The sequence below is a fragment of the Myripristis murdjan genome, chromosome 19 (assembly GCF_902150065.1).
Source record: "Myripristis murdjan chromosome 19, fMyrMur1.1, whole genome shotgun sequence".
Taxonomy (NCBI): domain Eukaryota; kingdom Metazoa; phylum Chordata; class Actinopteri; order Holocentriformes; family Holocentridae; genus Myripristis; species Myripristis murdjan.
In genome coordinates, this window is record NC_043998.1 from 4,853,622 (window position 1) to 4,875,436 (window position 21,815).

The following is a 21,815-nucleotide window of genomic DNA, read 5'->3' on the forward strand; positions in this document are numbered from 1 at the left end:
CTTCTCACCAGGACGAGGAGGAGGAGAACGACACGGAGGATTTTTTGCAGACTCCGCCAGGCGCCCAGGTGAGTCCGCACACTTTATCTACACTGGAACCGAGACACTTCATCTATCCACACAGGCTTTGTATGTAGATTTCCACCCAGGTGAAGGCGACTTTATAGTGTGTGTGTGTGTGTGTGTGTGTGTGTGTGTGTGTGTGTGTGTGTGTGTGTGTGTGGTGTGCGCTTTGTCTTCTCCCCCCGTGCTGCAGTCCAGTCCGGACAGGTGCACATGGTGGAGGAGCCAGTTTTAAGGTGATCGCCCGGTGCAGCTCAACGCATACTCGCTTAGGCTGCATTGATAAAACAATAGGTGTTATGTGTGGAAAGTGTTTTCACCGCCTTGAGTCTAGCTGAGGTTAATGAAAAGAGCCCATAACCCACTTACCCCGTCCTGACTGTGCTGTTCCCTGCGGGGAGTCAGATCTAGGTCTGAAAAATAACCTAAACGTGCGAGTTTGCGTGGATATGCATGAGAGAGATTAAACTGTTTTTATTCCGACTGCTCAACAGCCCGGAGTGGTTTGTAGTTAAAGGTTTATAACCAACTTACAGGTCGAAACTTATGAGAGCAGATGCCAGGGGTCTTTGTTCTTCATTTGGCATGGATGGGATAATAAATGACTCTCCCAGAGCTGCAACTTTGATCCAAAATTAGTTTTGTAAGTTCATTTAATAAGGATCTGCAGTGTGCTTGAAGTGGTAATCTCAGCTCTCAAACTCACTTGATTCAAGGGCTCAGGAGATGAGTGGAGGAGGAGGAGATCTGTGTTTTCACACTGGATTTCTCTGATCCTGAAATATGCCTCCAATTTCTAGCCTGAAAATTTTCTTTGTATCCCAAGCAGCTCCATTTCAAGTCGCAATATCCATGTGACAGAGAGAGAGAGAGAGAGAGAGAGAGAGAGAGAGAGAGAGAGAGAGCAGTTACTGTTTGCAAATTTGATTTACATTCTTCACCTGCAGGGATTGCAATATACATTACAAGATGTGGTTGTCTTACACAGGGTTGTAGGATGAAGTGGGGGCGGGAGAGTAAATGACATCAAATCAGCGATTCATATCATCCTCCTCCTCTGTTTTCTTGTCAGTCACAGACTAATAACTAATATAAACCCTAATCCGCAATGCTGGGTTGATGTACAACACGGTTTCATAGTAATGAATAGTAGACAGACTTTGTTAATGTTTGTCTTTTACATCCAAATTTGAGATGGGTTTTTTTACACCATAATGTTAACAGTTCTGACCTAAAAATGTCTCCACATCCCCCAGAAGACCAATTTAGCTCTTAGATATCTTTTCCATCCTCCAACTCATTCTCAATGAAGATACAATTGGTGAGATTAAGCGGGTGGATGACTTTAATAATCAGATAAACTGCAAATTAACCCCAGAGAACAATTGAGACTATTCACAAGTTCAGACCTAACCTTCCCAGTGCAGAGGAAAACCCTATTTGAATGTTAAGATATATTAAGTATATCCCTTTAATTCAATTATAATAAATCTTGTGAAGCCTTTTTATTTTCATATCTGTAAATGAATGACATTTAATGAGGGATTTTGTCAGCTCTAATTATTTTACAGACTAACAGAGCAGCAATTCCCTGACAGATAGTATATTTCCACTCCAGAATGGCAGATTATTTGGGACACAATTGCAAATTCACGCTTCTCAGAGGAGATTTGTCTTAAGATTTCCCCATGACAGAGTGAATTTGCCCCACAGGGTGAGCCCACTCATTCTCCCTTTTGCTTGTGATTAATCTCTTTAGTGATGGTTCATGCTTTTCTCAGCTATTAGCCTGCTACAGTTGGCTTTGGGTAAGGAAAAAAAAAAAAAGCATGTCATGTATGAGTATCATGTTTGAGTATCATGTACTCATAAGCCCCGTAGTATATTTATCTTGTATTTGTCAAGAAAATTTGTTGTAACAAATTCATTGTTGCATTGTAAGGCCAGCAGTGACTCCACCTAGAGATTTTCAATGGACAGAAACTATCACAGAAATGAAGCCAGAGGTGCACACCAGCTCTCCAAATGACAAGCCAGTAGGTCTGTTGCAGCATCACGGATCAATAAACAGGAAGATATTGACAGATGTTGCCAGGTAAAATGAGCTTCAGACACAACCTGCTGTTTGGTTCGATTCCCCCCGACACGTGTGCCATGTTAGGCGTGCCAGTGCCAGGGCAGATGTGTTTACCTTTCCTTGTGGAGTTTCCATCCTTTCATCAGTGAGGTAACAACATGCTGTCATCGCCTTTGCCACCTACAACAGTGCACATCACACAAAGGCAGATGTGTGGAGGAAAAAACAGTGTTTGCCTTGCGCTCCACATGATGATAGCATGCAACAAAACGCACTCAAGGGCTCCTCCGTGCCATCACCAGGGTGCCTGCTTGGATGCTGTACGTGTTGTCATACGTTGGGCGGTCAGTGGTGTTGACAGCACACAAAAAGGCCAGGACACGTAGCAAGAAGCAGGTCGCACACCTGCTTGCTGCACTGCTGCTGCTCCAACACCAAGTGGAACGTTTTAGAAAGCCCTGTAGTTCTAGATAATGTAAGGCAATGGAACCCCCACAACAACACACACTTAAAATCATGATTATATTGTCATGTCAAAATATCAAGATATTCAATAAGATCAAACCTACACTGTAACAATCCATTTATTTTATTTGATTCTTCTTGAAACGCTCCTAAAATTATATGATTTATATGCATGAATTTAAAATATACAGTAAATTGCCACACTATTATTGATATTTTGTGCATCTATCTTCTGCAAAGTTTTAGGAAACTTGGTACAAGCTGCAGTGCCGACAATTTAACAAACTGTTTTGTTGTATTGATGTGATTGTTTGACACTGATGAAAGTCTCTATGGGCCTGAAATATATCTGTGTATTATTATTTGCAAGATTGGTGTGTGGGAGTGTTATCTGTAATGTGAACTTTTTACACCCCAACACACCCACACTGAGGAAAGAACTCAGGATGTGGCAGTTTCCAAATTGATTTAGTCAGTAAACAGTAAACAAAACTTAAAAAAAAAAAAGCAATGGGAGGTTTGATTTTAAAGATAAAACCACATATGGCCACACGTATTGCGATACTCAATATTATCAGATATCGGCCCAAGCCTACTTCCTCTCTCTCTATCTGCCCGTCACTCTCTCGCTCTCTCCCGCTCTCCCCAATTCTCTGTAATCTCATAGGTTGATTTCGTAGAAGCCAAACACCCATCCTGCGAACACAGAGGTCATTAGCCTTGTTGTGTTTCATGCTGAGAAGTGACTGGCAGCAGCAGCAGCACTGGAGATTAAGCTGGAAATTCTCCTGTGTCACTGTGCAGAGGAGCGGGATCCACGGTGCTGGCCCTTTGATCACTAACAGAACTAGAGAGCGGGGCAGCCAGGCGGAGATTGTACTGATGGCACGGCGCCTAATCGCTAGATTATCCATCATTCAGCTTCAGCGTGCACACAGCTAATTATGAAGTGGTGTTGTGCATCACAACTTCACAGGGGCACACCGTTTCAGTCCCAAAACATTTTTTTTTCAGCTGTGTTTTACATAACTGCACCTTAGTCATTAATTTTGGCTAATTGGTTGTAATCAGAGAGTGATGATGCATAGCCCATCAGCAAGTCATGTGGTCATGTAGTTCAAGTTCACGCGCAGTTTCTCTTGTCAGCAAAGTTCAGCGGAGTTAATCACAGCCACTTATTATCTGTGTTTTGAAATATCTGAAGGCACATGAAGGGCGCCCTCAGATATTTCCACACTTCCTGAGGCGGCACAAGATATGCTGATGGCTCGGTCTAGTGATGAGGGGGCGGCACGGTGGCTCAGTAGCTCAGTGGCTAGCACCGTCCTCTCACAGCAACAAGGTCCCCCAACACAGCCCAGAGACATGCAACCTGGCAGACTGGAGATCCTAAATCAGCCATAGATGTGAACGTGGGTGTGAGTGTGAATATCTGCATATCTGGGTTAATGCTGCGATGGACTGGTAAGATGTCCCGTGTGTTTCCCTGTCCTCCACCCACTCTATCCTCACTGTATGATATGATAAGCTTCATTTATCCATGACCTTAAATAGGAATAAGCGAGTAATGTCAGTGAAGGGACAAATTAAATAAACACATGAAAAGTTTCATTTTAAAATGCCATACACTGATTTTCTAAAAGTATTACCCCTGGAAATTCATCAGGTAAGGTTTGAAAAGCATAAATGATTGTGGCTTTAAAACATTAATAAAGTATACTAAGATAACATAACTTTATTATGAACCCATAATTTGCTTCATTTTTCTGCCTGCAGTCAATATGTGAGTGTTAAAAGTCATTTTTGGTGAAAAATGTTCCTCTCTACGTTTGACTGCTTTTTCTCCTGTGTACTTGTTTTAGCCTCTTTCTTCTCATATGTACCGTTCTTTCTGTTTACACTGATCTTCCCAAACTCCATTTCGAACTGGGAAGTGAAGCTGAACTTTCAGCCTTGAGTTGGGTATGTTGGTCCAAAGTCTGTTTTCATTGCAACCAGTGCATCTGTATTTAGCACTTTGCTTTCTCTCTTTTGTTTGTCTGCAGCTCAAGGATGAGTTAGAAGCGTGCATCTAACCAGGGAGACAGACAGAAGACACACTTGTTCTCACGCTGAAATTGTGTGTATGCGCAACCGGTTGAGTGCAATAGAAAACAAGCTTGGACCAAATCAGTCCGTCGAATATGAGGGACAAGAGATCAATCGAGCCCCTGCTGCTGCTGCTCCTGCTGCTGCTCGCCAGGCTGTCACAGCTGTGGGCCTTCCCCTTCAGTCCTTCCCTGGACCTGGACGTCACCCCGAGGACCACTGTGTTCTCCAAAGGTGAGCGGGACGCCTGCTGAACAGACAAAAACACATCAAAGTCACAAGGAAATGCCATTTTGAGAGCCTCCTGCTTCCTGAATTTTAGGTTTTTCTAGTTGAAAAATGTCACTGAAAGGCAGAGAGGTGGATTTTGAAAGTGTAAACCAATTGGTGATGAGAGAGAAAGGCAGTTTTAATTGATGGGAGAGGTGTGATTTTTCAAAAATGTGATGTTTTTATGGCTTGAAATCATTGACATCACTATTTTACGTACTAGATGCAGATGTGATGGGATTTTGATATAAAAGTATGTTATTAAAATATCCAAATTTAGTATTTTTTTTCCATTTCTTGTTAATAAGCTGAATATTAGAGGATGTAAACTTGACTTAACATTGTTGAAGAGGTCATCTCGAATTTCACTGTGACACACATGCACACCACAGATAGAGACATAAACACAGTAAACACACACCATACTGCCCTGATTCAGCGCTGTTCCGGTTCCTTCCTCCCCTCCCCTCTAAAGAAATGGCACAGTTTTTGAAGTTGGCCCTGAGGACAGCTTCTTTATCCTCAGAGTTATTAATCGCCTCTCCAGCCCTGTCCTAGATCACACCGCTCACCACACACCTCTAATGAAACAATAGACAAGAGGCTCTCTCAGCCCCCATAAAGCAGGACCTCTGCACGCCGGCCCTGATTAGCGCCTGCGTACTGAATACTGCTGAATAGGTGTGTTTTGGCCAAAGAGTGGGTTTTTACGCAGAAGCTCAGCACCTCTGCCATCCTCCCACCTTAAACCCACCCCCCGCTGCACACCCCACTCCCTCCCCCCTTCATCACTGCGGCAGAGGCTACCGCTGCAGCTGCAGAGGGAAGGGAACTCCGGCGCTGGCAGCCTCTTCAGATGGCTGTGCTGTACTTCCACTCCTCTTCAGTCCTCAGAGGACAAGTATTATTAGAGGAGAGGCAGAGTGGGCTGTATTGCCAGACCGGCTCCCTGATGCAGTGTCGTAAGACCTACGGAAACTGTTCCGGTGCGCAGTGGTGTTTTGGAGACGGTATATGCTGCTCGACGTTCTGAGTCATAATTACTCAGGGAAATTAAAGTACTACAGAAGCACTTGTGGTAGAAAGGAACCAATTTTTACCGGGCACTTGGTTCAATATGTTGCAGACTGTTTTCCTGCCCTGAGAGGAATTTATGTAGAAAATTAATCATTTGCTCTCTGTTGGGAGATGGAAGAAATTCTTCTGACAACTTGTCACTTCAGGGACACATTTTGCTTCACAGTATGTTAATTTTATTGCGCTTTTAATGCATTTTCTGTCAGTACCGAAGAGAAATGCAATAACAACTACTGCGGCACTAATACAGAAATACATAGATGTGAATGTAGTTTGATGGCTACTATTGTACTGCTGTCTCCTGCAGACAATGACTGCGGTCTATGGGAGAAGATGGCACTGTACTAATAACTAACATCAATACAGTCACTGTATCAGCTAAATGAGAGGAACGCACCACATTAAGTCTGAAGGGTTTGTCAGATGGGGCGGCACCATAGATCATTAAGCCTCATTTAGTAAGTTTGTAATAATATCTCAGACAGAATACTCTGCCGACAATGTCTATTCTGACGGCGCCAACTCCCATTTGCTCTGCCCCTGGCTATTTATTTAAACATCTCACTGCTCTCCCTCTGTCTTGGATTATAAATCGTACATCCTCAGCTCACTGTGGGCACTTTCTGGTGCTGCAGCCAGAGCCAGTCTGTCATCACAGATCTTATTTCTCTCCTTGCCCTCGTAGAAAGATGTCCTTGACCTACTTTCTAGCCATCAGGGGATGTGTGCGCCGGCGTGTGTGTGAATATATTATGTGTGCGTGTCTGCGTGTGTTTCAGCACGTCTGCATGCACCGCGTGTAGGGATGTATGCAAGCGCAGTCGTTTTTGTGTGTGTGTGTGTGTGTGTGTATCTAGGTGCATCCGTGTGTGTCTGCATATGTGTGCATTTTTGTTTTTTGTTTTTTGTGCAAAGCATGCAGTTACATTTAAAATCTGCACACATGCACCCTCTGTCACAGTCCCTTTGGAGACACTCGGTGAGGTGGAGAGTGCAGAGAGAAGCACATCATAATGATGATCCGTCCGCCTGACACTTGACTGGAGAGTGTATAGAAATGAGAAGGATGCTTTATGTGGGCGGAGCTGCCTCAACCACACCACTACCTATGGGAATGCGTCTGTATTAGTTTGCCTCTGTGGGTGGATTTGTAATGTGTTTCTCAGTTGGGGTGAGGGGGTGCTCGTTCATTTACAGTATGCTTTACAGATGGCGCATGCAAGCAAGAGAATGAGGATATGGAGTGGAAAGCGAGTCCAGATTTATAAGACACATAATGTATAGTATTTCAGAAATCCCATCGTGCAGCTTTCTCTGGCTACGTTTGACCCTTAAAGCAGCTGCCTCAGTGTGTGTGACTGTGTGAGCGTGCCCCTGTTTGGAGATTAATACCTGACAGCGTTGTGAACTCTCCCCTGTGCCCATGGGGTGCCTCTCTTGGCCTGCTTTTTCTGCCTCTGTCTACCAGACCTGAAATAATAAGCACCTGAAATATTGATGCACTGTAAGTTGTCTGCTGTTGCCATGACAAGCTGAGAGGGCAAAAAAAGGTCCACATAGTAACAGTCCCCTTTTTTATGAATAGCAAAGGGAGGATTATGACGCTGCTAATAAACCGTGTCAGCCAGATGTTTGACTGTCTTTGAGGTGTTTCCGTCATGAAGCATGGTTGTTGGCGCATGTAGCAATGTTTAGGAGTCAGACCTCTGCTGATCACTGATTTAGTATTCAGCCTAGTGTCTTTTTCCCCCGACAAGCAGGCAAAGCAGCTGCATGTTCTGCATATTGAACACAGAAGACAAACATGACTCTCTTACGTTATCGACTTCGCCGGGGCTGCTTCCCCGCAAATCGTTTCATCTCCCCCTCTCGCCCCCGTGGAGAGGAGGCAGTGTTGTACTATGTTGGCCCCGTGGTTCATTTGTTTTCCCACCAACGCTGCCACACGCACAAGTTTCCCTCTCTGTAGTGACACGTCTCCTGTGACAAAAGTGGGGATCGGACCCCAAATCCTCACTGAGACTTCCATGAGTGCTGCCGCTTTGATACATTCCCGTCTGATTGAGGCAAGGATCTTACTGGTGACTCTCTGATAGCATCTACCTAGCCCTGAAATAACACCGGCGCTGTTTGGGTATTGTACGTGTTGGTTGCGCTCGGCTTTCTTCGCTGAGATGAAAGTCTCGGCTGTCTTTCATCTCACTCTGCAATCTCCCCGGTAAAACAAAAGTCTTGTGGAAGTTTTGGATCTGACAAGTGCAGTGAAAGATGTTGCAGTGTACCGCTGGCATCACAGGAGTTGTGGCGCACATGACACACTGTGGTTGTTGGCATGATACTTAAAAAGCGTGTTTTATTCTGACGGCGGGTGACATCTTTATTCATGAAGAAGTAGGCACAGACTCTTCTGACTCGGAAGTTCCCGTTTTGTCTTGCACGCCATGAGATTTCTCAAGAAGTGGTGGATTGTACGAGGCTTGGACAAACTTTAACACATAAAATGCACATTAATATTCATGCCAAATTTTGAAGTTTCATTTTGAGGATACATAGCCTTGTGCCTTAACATTACATACTAGGGCTGAACAATATTACAAAAAAAAAAAAAAAAAAATCAGATAGATATTACAACTGATATTATTCAAAATTTTACTGGACATGGTAATTTCTGCATAATAATTTTCATTTTCACTGAAAAAAACCCTATTAAAATGATGATAATAAGATAAGATAAGATAAGATAAGATACTCCTTTATTAGTCCCACAGTGGGGAAATTTCACGCATTGCAGCAGCAAAGTGGATAGCAAGATATGAAGCATAATTTACATTATAAACAGATAATAAATAGCAAAAAGCAATATAAGCATTATAAAAAAGGAATATAGAAAAACAAAATAGAAATATGAACAATTTAAATTTTTGCGATTTTTGCTGTTTTCTTATGAGTGGAGAGTATGATTTGTAGGCCAGGGCGTCTCATTAGCACAACGCTTCATTTGTAATGGTATTTTGTCACAGATTGTACCTTTATCGAAACATTGCAGCTCCTGCAAATTGGATATTGCCCTTGGCCATACTGCATTTTCAATACCACTTGTTTTTTTCATACCTTGTGAAGAATGTAGTAAAATATTTACTTATACACTAAAATATGTGATTAAAGTATAAATGTGTAGTATTGTGCATTTTTTCAGATCAGAGGCATGTCCAACGTCTCTCAAGCCTGATAATGAAGCCTGTGCTTATATAACACTGATTGAGTTGACAGCAGCTGACAGTTCTCACACTGTCCAAAGCGGTTAAGTCACGGGCTTTCCTCCCAGCATTTGTACCCAAAACTTTGTATAAGTGTGTGTGTGTGTGTGTGTGTGTTTGTGTGTTTGTGTGTTTATGTGTGTGTGTCATGTGCCTGTCTAGTCTGAAAGGGCCCCACGAGTGATCACTGAGTCACACAGGAAGTCACGCACTGCATTGACTTCAGTAGCCGCAGACAAACACACACACACACACACACATACACACACACACACACACATGCACACACTCACACATATACAAACATACACTGGATTTACGATGATCTTGGACCCCATATGGAGGATTACAAATATGTCTGGAAGTGAGTACACACAGCCTGTGATGCGCCACCTGTAATGGCTCAGTGTTGGGACAGACGAGCTCAGAGTTCTGGCAAACTCAAACATCCCACACTCCTCAGAGCCTCAGACCGTCTGAGTCACTGACGGAGGAGCCTCACTCTTTCTCAAGAGACAGTTGAAGGGTAAAGTAACTCTGAAAAAAGTCAATGCTTTGGTGTCCTCACTGGAAAATCTGACAGATGTTTCAGAGGGTTGTTTTGACCTCTTACTCTTGCGCATGTGCCAGACTGTTCTCTGAACATACACAAACAAGGCCACGCGAAAGCACACACACACACACACACACACACACACACACACACACACACACAGACTCCCTCATATGTATGCATACATGATGACAACAGAAACTAGAAACCAGCCAGCGGGCTGAGAGGTTTCTGGCACACCCCAGCGCTCTGTTGATTCTCTTCATCGATTTGTAACGGAGCACAAGGTACTGTGTGTGTGTGTGTGTGTGTGTGTGTGTGTGCGCGTGTGTGCGTGCGTACAAAACAGTGGCCTCAGGGCAGGGTAGGTCTACTTTAAATTAGACTGTTGGCACAGTCGGCCTGTTTATGGCTATGCTAATGTTATAGATTGAAACATAAAGTTTTTTAATATGGCTTATGCCTCCACCTTTATTGGTCAGTCAGGTTCAAATATCCATCGCAGCACGTTTATGCAGTTTCAGTACTAACATAATAAAATTTGAATTGTATTAACAAATTTTCCGTGTAGTTCTTTGAGGTTAAGAAAAAGCCAAATAAAATGTAATCATGGGAAATAAGGATGTGATCAAAGCCTTTTTTTTTTTTTTAAACAAGCTCTCTGTAGCTGCCTGTTTTTATCTCCATAGTCTTAACTGTACTGTCCGTGCATGAGGGAGAGTAAGAGAGAGTTAGCACAAGTTGTTTTCTTCTTTATCTTTCCTCTTGAGCTGACAGATTTGGTTCGAAGCAAGACTGTGTTCGCACTCTATTGATTTCCGCTCATGAGATGACTTCAGAGCACGCTGAGCGTTGCTTTTATCTGCTTCATAAATTCTGGCCTGTTATCACAGAGATGTGAAGAGGCAGCAAGTGTCCAAAAAACGTGCCAACAAGGCAGCGTTGCTTGTGTAAAACAAGGCACCGGTCATGCCGGGTCCAAGACCAAGGTCGCTGTGGCTGCGCTGCCTCGGGCCGGGGACGTTTCCTACGTCACCACAGTCCTTCTCTTAAGCGCCACGCTTGTTATATCATTGGGCCACTATTTTTGTAAGATAGAACCCAAGGCTCGTGTTCACTCTTGGATGACTCACGAGTAGTGGGCTCTTTACATTGCCTAGGGCCGTTGTTGTGTTTGCATAACTTTTTCTTTAAGCGTGATCTCAGAGGATAACCAATGTTCCCATGAGGGGGTTGATGTGTTGTCACTTCTGCCTTTATGTGTGTGTGTGTGTGTGTGTGTGTGAGTGCACGTGCAATGTCTTACCTCTTTTTCTTGATGTCCCCCTCTTTGTCACTGTTTTTTCCACAATGTATGTCCCATTTATAGCATCAGTGTACACTGTAAAAAGAAAAACCTTGCTCAAATTAAAAAAATTTGATGTTCAATGGTCACATCTAAAATATTTGACTTCACATAATCTAAATTGAGTCACTTGTTATGAGCTGATTCTTCTATGTTGATGTAAACCATATTACTGCACTTGACCCAACCTTAATTCTTTGTCTTGATCCAAATGAACTAACCTAATGTATTTACATTGCACCAAATAAATAATTAATGTTTGCGTTGACACCAGTAAATTCATTTACACATAATCAAACTATATTCTTCACATTTCATTTTACTTCAATGCATTTCCCATCTTACACTCTATAAAAGATAAGACACTTGGCCAATACATTATTTCAAAAATTATTTATTCTTTCAACATTCAACTTTCAACAACTTTCAAAGTGCTTCATAATCTTAGAGAAGTGTATTGCAAAATAAATAAATAAATAAATAAAAACATAAAACATTTGTCCTGGTTTCACAGCTAACCTTTGAAAAATGTGTCTGGAATGAAGAAAAAATTACAGTCAAATGTGGACCAGCGATTTTCTCGACCATGACCCTCAGTTAAATTTGGTATCTTCACGACAACACCAGAGCTAATGTTCCAAAAGCATGCAAAGAGGGCGAGCTAGCTTTGGTGGTGGCTGATTAGCCAGCTTCAATGGGGCCATTCTTTGCCATTTTGCCAACACAAAACACTAAAAGTTTGAGTATCTCCTTCTGCTGTGCAACTTACATTTATTTTCGGGTGTAATCCATAAAAGATGTCTGCGACGATGCCTCTCACCCGTCAGGCCATGCAAAAAGAGAACTGTTTCTGGTGGGGCACATGTGATCTCACGCGAATCACATTTGACTCAAAATAAAAAATATTATCTGCTGAACATGAACTAAAAAATATATCCGAGAGAAATCAATAACAAAGTGTTGTGTCCTTTGGGCGGATATTTAGTTCTGTATAAATCAAAACTGATGTCTCAAAATCCAAAAAGAAAGACTTTCACAATCAAATCAATAATTTTATTCTGTTTTCAATGGAAGTTATTAGATTGAATGAACAACTGCATGTTAGACTTTTTACAGTGTAGTGATTTACGTATGTATTTTTCTGAGTGTATGTGTTTCTCGTGTGTGCCTGTGAGTGTGAGTGTGTGTGTGTGTGTGTGTGTGTGTGAGAGAGAGAGAGGGTGCCCTGCTGCGTGATGGCAGCCCCTTCATCCCAGAGCCCACAGCTTCACATGAATCCCCCCCGGCGTGTCCTGACCTTTGGCTTTGTCAGAGGAGCTGCTCATTGTCCACTCATGGCTGTGCTTGACTCGCAATTAGAAATAACATGAGACAATCGCACACTCCAAAACATTTCACTTCTTGGTCTTAGTGCATCATGGAGACGTACAAAATTATTCATCATTCCTGAGGGGGAAACGCATCTGAATTTCAGATGTGGTGAGGTGAACTCAAATGAACTTTTCAACCTCTTCATGAAATGTGTGGTATTTAATGTCCAGTCAGAGTCTTTCTGAATCTCCTTTATTGCTACGTTATTAATCCTATTACTAAAGCTTCTTCCATATGAAATTGTAATAAAAAATGCCTAAAAGAGTAAATAAAAGGCCACATTTTTTTTAGTCTGCATCTAAAAACGGTGATGTTGTTAGCACTTATAAAATTTAATACCACATTTCCCATAAGCCATGTTGCTTCATTTCACAAAGAGGATGTTGCCACTGGCAGTGTAGAAGCCAACAAAGGCTGCCAGCTTCTCAGTGGCATTGTACATTTACAGTAATTACACTAACGTTTCATAATTAATGTGTTATGATTTATTGATGTTAAAATTCTGCACGTTAAATGTCACCGCTCTCGGTGCCGCGGCAAGGCCGACTTCTCGGAGATTTCCTGGAGATTCCCTTCCACAAGGAGCTGCATGTCATGTCATCCCTGCTATCATGCATAAGATGGGTCTGACAGAGAGATATGATAATTATGGAGCGGTGAGAGGGCCCGTGTGGTTGGCTGGCTGTCACTCATCCTCCCAACATAAAAGGCGAGCAGGAAGGAAGGTGGGCAGCAGGAGAGGCATGAGCTGCAGTCTGACTCAGCGTGGTGTCGTATGGAGAGTCAGTCGAGGGCTTTCTAGCAGCTCCTCTGTCATCACCCGCTGTGTCCATGTGACGCTGAGACAGGCAGACAGTCATGTGGGAGAGGAGACTCTCTCCATGTGATGTCGGGGAAACGCAAAAAAATGTTTGATCGGGATTTTGTTATTTTTGTGCAAGATCCAACACGCCGGTGAAAGTCATCATCATCATTATCATCATCATCACTGTTGTTGTTGGCATCATCATTCTCACCAACAGCTCTAGTTGCAGTAGCAGTAGCACAGTAAAGTAGCAGTAATAGAAAAAAAAAAACAAAAAACAGAAAACTCAACACTAGTTTGGCCAAGGGTGCCATTTTTCATCAGTTTAAAGAAAAATGTGTAAATGTCAGGACATGTAGCTTGATTAAAAATGAGTGTTACAGTGCTATTGATGAAATGGATAGGCTCTGCCATTTATGTGTGTTAAAGGGAATTTAAAATGACATGCATTTTGACTTATTTTGTCCTTTGTATTATGATTTGAGGAAGTTTTTGGAGTTTTAGGGAACATCTTGATTATTTTTCAATGGAAGAATATTTGGATAAAGCATTTTCACAAAGAAAATAGATGTTTAAACAGATATGTTGTCTGATGTGGTCTAAGTGACTTGAAAGTCTGTGTTTTATGTTGCTTTAATTGTGTGTCATGTAATCTGTGGTGGGACGGGCCATTGAGATGATATGACATGAAGATAACAAAAAAAAAAAAATCATTCATTCATTCTTTCATTCATTCAGTCGTGGCAGCAGTTGTGGTGGGACATGCAGACTCTTCAGACATCTGCGTCTGTTTTTTTCGTCTCTGTGTTGTATAAACATGGATTTCAGTTGTCTGTTTAAGTTGGAGGGAGGGTCCCTGAACCAGTTTGGCAGCATTGCGTAACTGACTACAACCTGGCCACAGACAAACACCTTGTCGTTTTTGTCGTCACCATTTCCTGCTTATGAATTGGAGGAAACGGCTCCAAATACTTACCAGTTGTAGCGTTACAGTCCACAAGGAGGAGTTTTTTTTTTTTTTTTTTTAATTCAAATTGTGCTCTTTATCTTGACTTAACACTAGTTTGTAATTCCCAGTGAAATATAAGAACCCCAACCAAGCGTAGTGTGACTGAGGGTGAGGCTGAACAGCATCACCGGGCTGCTGCAGTGATTGCTGGGTGGATGGTGCTGAATGTGGGGATGAGGGGGCACGGGGGAGGCAAATTTAAGGGCATTCAGCAGGAATCGTGCCCCAGTACTGCCAAGTCTCATCAGCAATGCTGCCACAGCATCATCATCAGTGCTAAATGCATGTGTGTGTGTGTGAGTGGATGTGTGACGACAGAGGAGGGCGGTTCACAATCTAAGTGGGCCAAATTAGGGTTATCTCCACGATGCGCATCGTGTAGCACTAAATAGAAAATATTCACCCCCTTTTCGTTACCAGGCATCATTATGAGAATCTTTGGCCCTCAAGGCAGGAAAACAGATTATTTTGCCTGTTGCAAGGCTAAATATTTCATCACACCCTGGCCTAGCACCTCTGAAATGGGGGCAGGTTGCTCTGCTGCTGTGGGACAGTGAAAAGGAGGACATTGTTTTTATCTGGGGGTGGAAAATCTGCCTCGCTGCTCGTATCGCAGGAGGTTTACAGGAGGTTACAGCGCCTCTATCTGCACTAAAAGTTTGACACAGGCTGACATCCACGTCTGGCAGAGGAGATGTCGAGATAGGAGAGGAGAAGCAGACAGGACAGGTGTCGTTAGACCTCTACGGAATAGCGAATAGGGAAGGAGAGGGAGAGATCAGCGATGCTATTGAGGAATATGAGTCAGCGGGGTGCAGATGGGCATATTAATTGCCGTACATCCTCCCCTCCTATCCATTCTCTCTCTCTTTGTCTCACACACACACTCCTTTTCTCTGCCTCTCCCTCCCCCTCCTCCTCCTCCTTCTGTTGTGAATTGATGGGAGCGCGTCCCGGCTCCCAGTAATAAGAGAACTTATTTTCATCTCCCACCAATCGATTTACTGTGGTGGTGGGAGGGCTGCATGCTTGTCGCAATTAATCTGTTCTCCTGTTCATTTCACCCCTGATGGAGACAGAAGGGTCCAGTGCGGCTGCAAGAACCAGCGGGTCACAGTTTACCTGCTAGAAGTGTAGATCATTAGCAGCCTGCTCTATTTGAGTGAGCATTTACTGCTGGGAGTGCAGTATAATTTTATTATATGGTCTATGGTTCATAAGTTTCACTTAAAGTCGTTAAATTCGATCAGGGTCACTTGCAGTTTAGTGCCACTTCACTCAAATCTAGGCGTGTAAAATGATGTTACACTGGAAAATCACTGGGATATGATTGTAATAGTCACGAGATGAAGTGAGCTGGCTTGAATGTGTGTGTGTCCTCGTCTTTGTGCAGGTCTGCTGGGCAGCGAGCGTTTCACAGGTTCCTCTCAGAACTATAGCACCCTGCTGCTGGAGGAGGAGGCGGGCCTGCTGTACGTGGGAGGCAGAGGAGCTTTGTACGCGCTCAACACCTCCGACATCTCCACCCCTGGAAACCTCTCCGTGAGTGCCAAGACGCCGCGAGCCTCCTCTCACACTTTGCAGCGCAGATGCTGTGGAACGGCAAACCCCATTTCCCAAACCCCAAGTTTCCTCCCCTGTTTCCCAAGTATTAAAAGGAGGACAAACTAATAATAGCCTTAAGCAGATTGAGCAAATCCCATTGTGTTCCTCCAGTTTTGTGGATATCGGATTAAATGCACCAGGCGTTTATTCAAGGGCTACTGAATACAGTCGGAACTCAGCGGCGTGTTTTGTTGAGCAGCCAGAAAATTAAGACTGAAGTGCACTGTCCTCCTCTTGCTCTCCCTCCTCCTTTCTCTTATTTACTCTTTGTCTTTCCTCTCCTCTCCTCTCTCTCTCTCACACACAGACTTGCTGTCTCTCCTCTGTCTGTCTTCTTTACCCCTCTGTATTTGGCTAACCGTTGGTATTACCTCCCATTATTTGCAGATTGATTGGGAAGCCTCCCCTGAACAGAAGAGGCAGTGTCTAAACAAAGGCAGAGACAATCAGGTACAACCCTGCAGCACTGTTTGCACACACACACACACACACACACACACACCAATTTCACGCCTTCCTCTTTATAGAACAGTTGTGGTCTTTATTCTAAATATTACATTTATTGCATTTATCTATTGAGAAGTAATTGGAAAATTGTCAAATAATTCTGCCTTGTGCTCTGTGTATTGCTTCTAATGGCACCACAGTGCATTTTCTCAATTATTTTCCCTCTTTCCCTATTTCCAAGAAAAAATGAAACAGGAGTTTGAGCGCTGAAACCTTAATTACAGGAGCAGAAATGACCCCCATTTCTTGAAATAGTCCCATTATATGAAGCGAATGGATTGGCCTTTGTTCTTTTGCCTTTCTTACGTGGGAGGCTAGAAGTATTTTCTTTTTACCATTTTGCTCTCTGTTTCCCGCAGACAGAGTGTTACAATCACATCCGCTTCCTGCAGCGGTACAATGAGTCTCACCTGTACGTCTGTGGAACCCACGCCTTCAGGCCTCTCTGTGCTTACATAGTAAGAGCTGGTTTGTTTTCATTTCATAACCGTGCACATAATTACAGTTCAAGCTCGTAAGGATAATAAATGCATTTAAACTGCAACGGGAAAAAAGTGACCCCAAATAGAGGGAGACAAATGAGAGTTGAAGTGAACTGAATTGAATTCAATGGAAAGGAAACTTAAATTAACTGAACTGAATTGAACTGAAGTGACTCATTGGCTGTTCTCTCCTCCCTTGCTGTAAGGATGCAGAGCAGTTCAGCTTCTCCTCAGGCTTCGAGGAGGGCAGAGACAGGTGTCCATATGACCCGGCCAAGGGGTACACTGGCCTCCTCGTTGGTAAGCAACCCTAATTTGCACTGAGCGTGTCCTCTGTGTAAGTCAAGGCAGAATACAGGCCCAGGGAATATGCTGATATCTCTCCAGGGGCCGTGTTAGAGGCACCCAGAGCGATGGCCTCTGTGGTTAATGCATGTGTGCTGGGCATTTTAAAGGAAAACCGTGGAGAGACATGCGCTTGAACAAAATGGCCACAGAGCACAGTGAGGATCTATGTCTCATTACCATTTTTGAGTACTACAACCGCAGTGGGTGGCAGGGGTCACCGTCCGCACACCAACTGTACGCTAAAGTGCTTTAATCTACATCTGATTCCGACTCAGACTGCCCACTTTTTCCTGTTCTCCCTCCTCTCCTGTCCTCTGCTGATGTGTTTCTCAGATGGCGAGATGTTCACGGCCTCGCAGTACGAGTTCCGCAGCTCCCCAGATGTGCGCCGGAACTTCCCCTTCCCCACGCTCAGAACAGAGGAGGCTCCCACCAGGTGGCTTCTGGGTAAGTGTAAGGCATGACGAAAAGAAGGAAAATGCTCCCCTTTTTTGTGCTGTTTGCGATCGCCTGCGGTTTTATACCTGAAGACAGCACACGGTGGTTTTTACTCGGCATTACTTAACACCCAGTGGGCGAAGCCTCACTGACATTTTGCTCGTTTGGATTCCATCAGATATTTTGCTGTCATACAAAAATAGGTCTTCTGGCTCCTGAAATTTCTCATGCAATAGTTGAAATCCCATCTTAAAATATAACTTGTGTCATAAAATGCACTGCAGCACAAACTGGCTTAGTTGTGGCCATTCAATTATACTTAAAAGCTCCATCTAGTATCTGGTTTCCAAGGAGACGCTTCCTGGGCCGCTAATAGGTCTGTGTGTGTGTGTGTGTGTGTGTGTGTGTGTACAGAGGCTGACTTTGTGGGCTCTGTGCTGCTGAAGGAGAGCGTCAACAGCTCCATCGGTGATGATGACAAGATCTACTTCTTCTTCACGGAAAGGAGCCAGGAGCAGATGGCCTACCCCAGCCAGACCAAAGTGTCCAGAGTAGCCAGAGTCTGCAAGGTCAGAGAAAGACACTCACACAGGGGGCAAATTAAAAACATACTAATGGTTTTAGCGGGTTCGGAAAGTACACTCAAACAAAGCCAAACATATTTAAGTCAAGTGATTTGTAGCGTCTGCAAGGTCATGGGCAGAAAAGGTTAAAACAAGTGAGGGGGAAAAAAGTTGCTGAATGTTGGAAGTGCCTAAATGGCTGGACTTTAAGGCTTTACAGGAAACTGACTCAGAGCCAGATCATTATTGCATAAATGGATTTATGGGGTTCTTTGTTTTCGGTTTCTGAGCAGAGTTCCTATTCTCGAGCAGCACTTTGTGTCACTGTGGCTGTCTCTGATCTTGATTTCTTCACTGAGGGGCTTCCTGCCATGCCACTGTTGCCAGGCAAACTAGAAGAAGCCCACCAACCCCCACATCCAGTGGCGAACACCCCCCCTCTCTCTCTCTTTCCCCCCATCTCATTTCTCCCTCTTCCACTCCTCCTCCTCCTCTCTTTCTCTCTCACCTCATTTCACTCGCAATCAGCGTCTCCAGTGTAGACAGCATGCCCAGCAGCCATTCCTGGAGATTCAGAAGGCTGCTCTCTCTCTCTCTCTCTCTCTCTCTCTCTCGCTCCCTCTCTTTTTCTTTTTGGCTATGTAATCGCCACCACAATAAACTCTTGGGCTGATGTAGCCATTATAGAATCACAGTCTACGCAACTTCTCTTGATCCTTTCCGAATTCAGAGGAACTCATTTCTGGAAATAAGGTCTGGCCTCATCAGTGCCCTCCTCTCCAGCTCGGGAGTGGAGTTGCTCGAGCAGTAGAGAGTGTAACAACTCAGTTTGAACTAGGCCACAGCAGCACATGCAGATGTCGATCTAGTCCCTCGCTGATCCCCGTGGCAGCCAGACACACCACGGTGGTTGGAGACAGCTCCACATACGCTGAAGGCGCTGGCAGTCGCCTCCGGCCAGAAACCACTGGAGATCCGCCATTTTTTTAGCTGCCTAACTAGCTGTCCTCTTCTGTTTGTCCACTTCTCAGCCAAACAGCATCGACGTCCTCCACCGTCATAACCCATATTCACAGAGTAGGGTTGCATGAAAATAAGGTCTTTCCAGGCGAATAGCGCACTGAAGTCAACACCAAGTGCAATACCCAAATCACAAGAGCTGCAAAGTTTTGATAAAATGTGGTAAAATATGTGACAAAATGCCATCATAAATTAAGAATTGTGGTGCTACAGAGATGCTCTGGTGTGGGATTTTTTTTTTTTTTTTTTTTTTTTACCATATTGTTCAGCCCAAATATATATGATTATTTTGTTTATACCAGTGTTTGGCTAGTACGTGTCCACTTATTGCTTTGCTGTACTATTACTGCATAGATGTATAGAAACAAACCAGCTCAAACAGGTAAGGCCTAGTCTCCATCATCTGAGACATTCCACGGGTTAATTTCCCCACAGGCACGTCTTTACGGTGCTACGCTGCCACGCTTGACTCGTATTCCCTCAGAGTTATGACATGACAGCGCGATGACCCCGGGTGTGATTTGATTGACTTGGAGTGTGATCTATCAGTGCATTTCTCCACAGTGATTGTCTGGCATCTATCTCTATAAGAGGTGCTTTATGTTATTTTTTTTAGATGGCATCACTCTTACCTCTGCCTCTCTGAGCTCTCTGCCAGCTCTCTCTTGGGGTTTTGCTTTGCAGAAAAAAAAAAAAAAAAAGATTAAACACTGATGTGTTTGTCTGCAGGCCCATTCCCTCTCTTGTTATTTCCTTTATCTTTCCCCTGTACCGAGCAACCTTGCTGTTATTATTGATGGAACTGTACTCTCCAGATGCAGGCATTTTTGTTTTTGATATGTAAGTGTGCTTTGTTGATTAAAACTACCTTTTTCTTTTGTGTGGGAGGCCGATGTGAGGCAGAGAACATGCCGAGCGTTGTGATGAATGACACGTGTCTGCGGAAGACATAAACCAAGAGCGATGAGGCACCGTACCTCAGACAAACAAAGAGAAAAGTAGTTTCTGTCAAATTGTGTCGCTCCTAAATGAGGTGTGCTAAATCACTACTTCCTGGGAGAGGTTGCATGCAGCCTCGCCTCCCAGCGCTACAGAAATGCAATTAGAGCAAATGTGCTAAAGTAGGCACACTTGGAGCCAGAATACTAACATTAAGCTGCGCTCTCATAAAACTCTCCTGCATCCCCCTTTCTCTCTCCTCTCACTGTGTGTTTATGCATATATGCACTCTATAGGTTGATAGATAGATAGATAGATAGATAGATACTTTATTCATCCCGAAGGAAATTCACAGTTTTCAGCAGTATCCACAGATTACAAGATCAAATAAAAAATAAATAAATAAATAAAGAATAAAGATGACACTCGTGATCTAAAGATCTAAGTACCCAATGTGCAAAAAAACAATGTGCAAAAAACCAAAAAAACAGTGTGCATAGATGTATACAATGTGCATAGATGTGGGCAATGTGCAAATTTACAGTATAAACAGATGATAAATAGCAGCAAGCAATATATACACTATAAACAAGGAATATATAAAAAATAGAAATATGAACAGTTTACACAGCAGAAAAAAAATAAATAAAAATAAATAAATAAATAAATAAATAAAAATAACCTCTATGTGTAGATGTTTATGTTTATCTCTATGTAGATCCACGTGTACTGGAGTGTGTTTGTGCACGTGCCCATGCTGTAATTACCATCTATACATAGTTGTGTGTCCAGTGGTGTGTGTGGAAGTGTGTCTGCCAAAGCATATCAGGTCGAGTGAGTGATTTTGCTTATCAGCCCTCTCTTCTTCCATCCACCCATCCACCGCTCTGTGTCTCCTCCACCCTCAGGGCGACTGGGGTGGCCAGAGGACGCTGCAGCGCAAGTGGACCACCTTCCTCAAGGCTAGGATGGTGTGCTCCGTCCCAGACTACGAGCTCCACCTCAACATACTACGCAGCGTGTTTGTCCTGCAGGGGCGGGAGTCACACAGCAGCATCTTCTATGGCGTTTTTGGCCTGGAGTGGTAAGAGACGACATTATGTTTTTTGCTTCCTCGACAAGACAGCATGATTTTTTTTTTTTTTCCCCCTTTAAATGTTGTGCATATTTTACGTTACAGTCATGTTTTCTCTTATTCATGGCAGCTTACAGTGACTGAGCAGAGTGGAATGTGGTGTCTTTCTGTCAAGAGCAACTGGTTATGGGGGAGATTTTAATCTGTGACTTTCCGGTGACAGGACAGTCTTTCAGAGTTACTCATATATGGGAGACCATCATGAAAATACAATATGTGATATGATTCTACCCAGTGCAATGCAATACAACACGATATTGTGTTGGTACAAAAGAAGAGGCAAGAGGTTAGAAACAATGATGACACAATTAATAAACACTTGAAGAGTTCATTTGCAAAAACAGATAAAAGCCATCCTTAAAATGAATACACCTTTTTCACTGATACTGCTTGGAGTA

General features: G+C 43.4%; 1 protein-coding gene across 1 annotated transcript in view; it reads left to right on the plus strand.

Annotated features, from left to right (window-relative positions):
* Nucleotides 1–21,815, plus strand: part of sema4gb (sema domain, immunoglobulin domain (Ig), transmembrane domain (TM) and short cytoplasmic domain, (semaphorin) 4Gb) — a 56,096-nt gene continuing 34,281 nt past the window's right edge. Inside the window, exons 1-9 of the mRNA XM_030078580.1 lie at nt 1–68; nt 4,651–4,927; nt 15,774–15,922; nt 16,373–16,435; nt 16,852–16,950; nt 17,181–17,274; nt 17,656–17,769; nt 18,175–18,329; nt 21,191–21,366. Coding sequence (XP_029934440.1) covers nt 4,789–4,927; nt 15,774–15,922; nt 16,373–16,435; nt 16,852–16,950; nt 17,181–17,274; nt 17,656–17,769; nt 18,175–18,329; nt 21,191–21,366 — 989 coding nt within the window. The 5' untranslated portion in view covers nt 1–68; nt 4,651–4,788. The remainder of the gene's footprint in view (nt 69–4,650; nt 4,928–15,773; nt 15,923–16,372; nt 16,436–16,851; nt 16,951–17,180; nt 17,275–17,655; nt 17,770–18,174; nt 18,330–21,190; nt 21,367–21,815) is intronic.